The sequence below is a fragment of the Phalaenopsis equestris genome, unplaced genomic scaffold, assembly GCF_001263595.1.
Source record: "Phalaenopsis equestris unplaced genomic scaffold, ASM126359v1 Scaffold000609, whole genome shotgun sequence".
Taxonomy (NCBI): Eukaryota; Viridiplantae; Streptophyta; class Magnoliopsida; order Asparagales; family Orchidaceae; genus Phalaenopsis; species Phalaenopsis equestris.
The window spans coordinates 89,064-95,960 of NW_018165049.1; the positions used below are offsets into that span (position 1 = coordinate 89,064).

Below are 6,897 nucleotides of genomic sequence, written 5' to 3' on the forward strand. Positions count from 1 at the left end.
ACTCCATCTTGCACCCATGCCAGATCCCATGCAACCATGACCACTCATTTGTTCAACCTTCCACACTCCCACACTGTAATCACGGTGCCCTCGGGCCAGCTTTGACGCACCCGTGCCAGTTCGCAGAACTTATTTTGGCAAGAATTTTCTTGACCTTGTTGAGCTTTGCCCATAAATTAATGCATGAGATTGATCTTAGGGCAACATGGGTGGTTGGAGGCTGTAAGAAAGGTAGATTTTTTATCAGAGAAAAAATTCCTCTATGATTTTTTTCCTTCCTTTTGATTGGAACCTCAAGATGTGAGTTTCCAACATTAAATTATTGTGAGCTCTTGAGAGATCTATTGTATGAGAGGAATATGTGATGCATTTGTGGAGAGAACAAATTTTATTGTATGTTTTTATTTATGTTTATTTCTTACAATGAAAATCTACATGGATTTTGAATTTGTGGTTTTCTCGCTAATGTGTTGCTTAACTTTTCTTGGCATCTTTGTGATGTAGGAGTAGCGATTTGTGTTGTTGTTTTCAAAGATGTTTTTTTAGTTGATGTTCCGTGCTTTCATGACCTATATTGTCTGACAACTAGATGTTAAAATGTTTCATGAAACTACGACTTTTAACCGTCGTATAGTGGAAATAAAGAGTTAACCACTGACATGTGACAGAATGACATATTATAGTGAAAATCTGCAATCTTTCTAGGGATTAGAATAATCATGAAGAATGTCATAGGGATTGAGAAAGCCTCAACTTCATTGGTTATAGGCTTTTTTGACATATACATGGGCATAGGGGGTAACACATCCTTGATTTTCAACAATCATGTAAGAAAATATTTAGAAAATCACGATCATCACAATACTCAAATCACATAGGCACAACTGTCATCAATCTTGAAGGAACTCTTGAGATCTTTCCCATTTTTCTATTTCCTCTGGCTGCGGTTGCGATTTACTTTATTTTTATTAGAATAGGATTTCAAACCTCTTTTTGATAACCGCCAAGGAAGGTTAACTAAATTAGTAAACTAGAGATTTTTCCGTGAAATTAAATTTTATACTTTCCTTGTGGGATCGATGTGCGATACTCCTTGACTGCATTGTTACTTGATATGTAAACTTGCAGTTTGCGGCCAATTTACTTCGCAGTAAATTATGGAGCGTCAGTTGTCCAACTCAACTAAAAAAGAGAACATGAAGTAGAAAAGTTCCGGCTACCATGTGACCCCAGCTCAACGATAGTAGATGACATGCTTCATGATGACAACAATCAAATTCAACACGATTTGGGCCGAGATCATACCACAAGTGTCGAAGATCGATCACATCTCATGGTAGAATAATTGTCAAAGACCCCACTGTAACTAGTATAGATAGAAGACAAGATCCTTAACAAATTGATTGGTTACCTAATTAGATATTCCCACAATTTGGAGCTAGTCATCAACATCAAAAGCTCAAGTGTCTTGCAACAAAGACAAATACCCTGATGATATGAATGACAACTAGATCATTAAAATTGACTCATAGAGATTGAAAAAACATTTAGAAGCAATCAGGATGAAAGCAAAGAGGGAAAAAGAAGAGAAACTGAGAGAAAGAGGCAAAAGAGAGTCAGAGATTGCAACACCAAAAAATAAATCCTCAGTCCTTTATACAGGGCACTAAAGGAAGCAAAATTGTAGGAATACCGTATCTTTATTTCAGAAAAGTGCATCACACAAACTCAGTAATCGAGAGAGATAATTATAGAAATAACAACTTTAACAAAATTTTAAAAATTATATTTTCTTCAAACAAAATATTTTACATGGGTTCATTCACCGCTTCAAGCAAGACAAGTCTTAGTCGAAGCAACTTTTGGTATGAAACCTTTCCTCCAAACCTAAATCTACATACACTTTCCACTTCAAGCTGGAATCAAAGCATCGAGCAAGTCTAACATTCCTCAGCACCGAGTGATGAGTTGTAGACTCTGAATGCTTCAGCCTAAAGACTACTAGTTATGTTGACCGCTCTTTTATCTCTTCCTCGCGCTGCATCTCGTTTGCTCGAGTAAATGAGTGTTCCATTTTTTCCAAGTAACAGGCCAATGACCTAGCAGACTTCCGTAGTCCATCGCTTACTTCTTTGCAAAATCCTCAGGTGTTGGCTAGACAATTGATCATGTTTCCCTCGCTTTCGACTGGTGTTGGTGTTCTCTCAACCGACCTTGAGGGCTAGCCCTGACCATCGCCCTCTAGAGGGGAAATCTCCACCGCCTTTTTTGCATTAAAAACGTTAAATGAATATAAAAAAATTCCTCTTAGCCACGGAGATCGGGTCTCTTCGTACCAACCTCAGACCACCAAAATGACGAACAACTTTCGTCGGGTGGGATGGAACACTCATGATCGTATACCCTCTAATCGACAACAGAACATCAAAAGCTTCTTGTATCTCAAGCACAGGGGCTCCAACAAGAGGTTGGATTGACGTGCTAGTATAGGGTCACCCAACCTACTTCCTTCCACCCGATCTTTCCCTTGTCGAAGGCCTTGCAATGATTCAGATGACCCTACTTCATCCACTAGCTCATTCGTGTCCACTTTTTGTAGGCAAGTTGCTTTGTCTATCTTTGGCCCTCTATTCGGTTTCCTCTTTCCGGCCTCTTCTTCCCTTTGGGCCTCTTCTCGTTCTATGGATTCTTCTTTTCCTCGGGGCGAGCCCGCAACACAGACAATCCAAATGCCCTACTCATCATATCCTCACTTGGGTTATCATCCGAGGTTTCTTGCTGCTCACCAAGGATATGATCTGAAAGTCGACCGACCAAGACACAATGATGTAAGAACAAGTGAATAACAAACACGCCGATGAAGCCCTATTTATAGAAATCATGAGAATAGAAATCTAGGGTGTGTAATTATTTAAGCACTAATTACAAATAAAATGAATATGCTTTTACATTCAATTTTCTTATTCTCGTCACAACTATCACTTTTATAATGTAAGAGAATCAGAGAATTAAAACATGTACATGAGAAACTTGTCAACATGAATCTCGAGGAGATCTAAAGAACTAAAATTCAATGAAGGGTGGCTAGGAGGACCCACCAATCACACAGAGAAGTAAATCAATTTTTTCTTACATAAGAGTCTTCGGAAGAGGATGTATGAAAGTTATCGAAGAGTATGAGCAGTTGGAGCATATGAAACACAAAGAAAAATAATAAGAAATTCATTTGTATAATATACTAATAAAAGTTCCATGAAAGTGAGGCAGTACATAAATCACTTAACTACCAGCCATCACTACTTCTCTATAAATTGAGAAGAATCATTAGCACTATTTGAAAGATTTATACATCAAAAATAAATATTGAAAATACTTTTAGCTAAATTGAGAGTATGAAAAAACTATAACACATACTTGAAGTTACCATTCAAAAAAATGATGAAATTTAAAAAGCTGCTTTTTATATTTCTCTATACATCACTTATGACATTTTATAAGAAAAAATTAATGAGAATCAAAAAATACATTTCCAACATTTATAATAGATAATTTATATTACAAAAATAATGGAAGACGAAAAAAGTTATTTTTTAAATTTATAATAGAAGTTTCTTATAATGACCCTGTTAAAATCTTTAATTGTTGTTTAGTATCAAGATAATAAAAAATTAAAATAAACAAAAAACAAAATGATGAATTATCACCATAATTACTTAGCCATTATTAGCTAATCATTATACTTCAAACATCATCACTTAACAATTATCTTTTCATTATAATTGTTCAATTATCATCTGTCAATTGTTATTGTTTGATCATTATTGTCATATTGCTATCACTTATCACCATTTATTTATAGCCGTCTTCTGTCGCACAATTTTTATCATCGTTGTTCAATTATCATCATTGTTCAACCTTTATCACCTAACAATTATCACTTAACATCATCTTCGTCGTCTTCTCTCACCACAATCATTAAAGAATAAGTTACTAATAAGTGCAATATTTCGTAGTTTCCTATTTTTTAATTATAAGAAAAAATTAATATTTGTAAACTCAACGAGCATGTTGGGTCATTTTGCCAGGGATAGGCTCCACTTTATTTTCTTAATTTTCAAATTTGTTATCTAAAATCTTGGTGTAGCTTAGTACTTTGTTTTTATATTTCTATTTGTATGTAAAATCTCTATATAATACTAAGACATAAAATCTTTACTCCATTGCTTCAAATTTTCTATTTTCTCATAATTCTTAGACAGACTCATAATAAAACATTTTTATAAGTAACAATGATTATATTTATAATTTTATGATGACAAATTTATCCTTTTCTAGTTAAATTTATGAAAATTTATCTCTTAGATTTACTCACCAAGTACAAAATATTATTAATATCACCTAATTTATATGTTAAATTTAAATTGAAAATTAATAAACAATCATCTAAAATATCCATTATGATTTAGAAACTTATGTGTGACATTTCTTTTATTTTCTCATAAAATTCAACGTTTCAAATGTGGATGGTTATGTAATTATTTTGTTTAAGATATACAATGTCGAAAGAATTGCATGTTGTTCATGCACGAAATAATGAAATGTAATGTTTATTTATATATAATTTAAATCCTATCTCATATTAAAAATTTAGGGTACATTTGTGACAGCTTGTGTTTATTCAAATAAGTTGCTTATCCTAAATGCGTCTTAAGAGTTTCACGCGTGACCTGCATTTAGTGTAAAAATCCAATCGTGGTTTCGGATAAGCGTCTGAAATGTGTTTTACAAATAGTGATGGGGCATTTTGAAAATACCGCCAGACACTAATGAGCTCCCCCAAAGGGCCCTTAATACCCTTAATTAAAATTATTAGCCAAAAAAATATTAAGATCACCATTTGCTCAATCGGATTACGGTCAGAAGACTGTGGAGCCCGCGACTCATATGATAAATAAAGCCCCCTTCATCTCCCGCCCTTGCCTCAGTTTGCAGCAGCTTGACGGGAAAGCTGTTTTGTCAGCGTTGAGGGTTCCGCGAAAGAATGTTGAAGAAGGGAAAGAAGCGGGCCGGCGATCACGGCGATCACGGCGATGGCGACTCGGTTCAGCCGGCGAAGCTCGCCAAAACGGACGCCGATGATGGAAATGGCGACATTGTTGTCTGCGAGGTAATCATTTTTTGTCCCCTTATTCCCTCTCTCTTGCTTCTCCTATCCAATAGCGGGGTTTGGACTCGTTTCAGTTGTCAAATAGGCGGAGGGTTACAGTTCGGTGCTGGCAGGGAAAGCCTGCTGTTGATATCAGGGAGTTCTACGAAAAGGAGGGGAAGGAGCTCCCGGGGAGGAAAGGTATCCTCTGTCTCCGTTTTCTCGCTTTAGTCTTTTGAACAGTTTGCGACTTGTTGTCCCTTTGGCTAGTTGTTTTCCCGTGAGGGTTTTTGGGTTACAACCCTTAAACTCTACTTCTCCTTTTCTTTTTGCGCGAGAGCTGCTTTGGGTGGTTCTGTTTGTAAGAAAGATCCATTTATAGATCGATTTTAACGCTTTAAAGAAGAGTCTATTTTGTTGAGAAGTTTTAAATTAAACGTGCCATTGTAGAGTCATTAATGAATGTAGTATGGGCATCATCTGCAGGTATCGTCAACAACTTGCCATCAATTGAACTTGAAAAACAGTTTCAATGCATGTGATTTATTTTTGAGTTTGTGCTTTCTGTCAGGCCATGTTAGTATCTTTTGATCAGACGAGTCATAAATTTTTCTTTACCGGATGACAATAGTTTTAAAAATGTATTTCTTAAACATTTGTAATTATTCAAAATTTCATCTCATCATAACTTTTGATTGATTGGTATTACTTTTTCCCTTGGAGAAGATCATATTTGAAATCCACTTTAAAGAAAGTAAAATGATTTTTCATAAAACTTATTGTTCATCTGCCCATCCATCTCACAGTTTTCTCCCTCAGTGATTATTTTGAGTTTTTTTTTTTCTGAATTTAAATCTTATTTTATTGTAAAAACACTTGTTTTGTGCTTAAAATACGTTGATATGATGTATTAATAAAATGTTTGTGTTAATATAAAATCCTCCACACACTCCATTAAGCATTGTGAATTGAGCCCATGTTTTTTGATGTTTTTGGTCTTCCTCTTATTGATCACATGAACCAAAAAATAAAATAATAAGGAGAAAAATTGATTAATTTGACATAGAAAGAATATATTATAATTCAATATGTGAAAAGTAATGTACTTGCATATTAAAATAATTTGATATTATTAATTTATGCTTGACTGTACTGACCGATAACATTATTGACCGATGCTAACCTCACTCCTCTAACCTCTCATGAACCCTCCGCAACAGGTGGCTCTATCCGAGTACAACTAGTGCAAAGAAGACCCTCTTGTCTTTGTTAATTTTTCTATGGTTCCATAAGCAGTGCACGGTGGCTTTGATCCTCTATGGATTTATTTCTAATGGGTAACTTCAATGTGATTATGAGCAAATTATGAGTTTGGGTTCGAACGTGTATGTGTTCTAATGAGTGGGTCGGGTTAATGTTCCTCTTGAGATTTTTATTAAATTTATATAGAAAAATTTATATATGTATGTATATATGTATTTATGTATTTATGTATTTATGTATTTATGTATTTATGTATTTATGTATTTATGTATTTATGTATTTATGTATTTATGTATTTATGTATTTATGTATTTATGTATGTCGAGGGGCAGACCTCCCTTCTAGACATGTGTGCAAATCGATCCTACGCAGGGATCGAAGCCCCGACCTGATGGACTTACAGCAAAAGCCGCAACCAATGAACCGGGGGAATGCACACATACACACATACACACAAAAAAAAAAAAAAAAAAAAAATAAAAAATAAA

General features: G+C 34.8%; 1 protein-coding gene across 1 annotated transcript in view; it reads left to right on the forward strand.

The window, feature by feature from the left end:
• The first annotated feature begins 4,968 nt into the window (after positions 1-4,968).
• Positions 4,969-6,897, forward strand: part of LOC110029899 (RNA polymerase II transcriptional coactivator KIWI-like) — a 22,274-nt gene continuing 20,345 nt past the window's right edge. The window contains exons 1-2 of the mRNA XM_020732383.1: positions 4,969-5,167; positions 5,242-5,347. Of these exons, the coding sequence (XP_020588042.1) occupies positions 5,042-5,167; positions 5,242-5,347 (232 nt within the window). The 5' untranslated portion in view covers positions 4,969-5,041. The remainder of the gene's footprint in view (positions 5,168-5,241; positions 5,348-6,897) is intronic.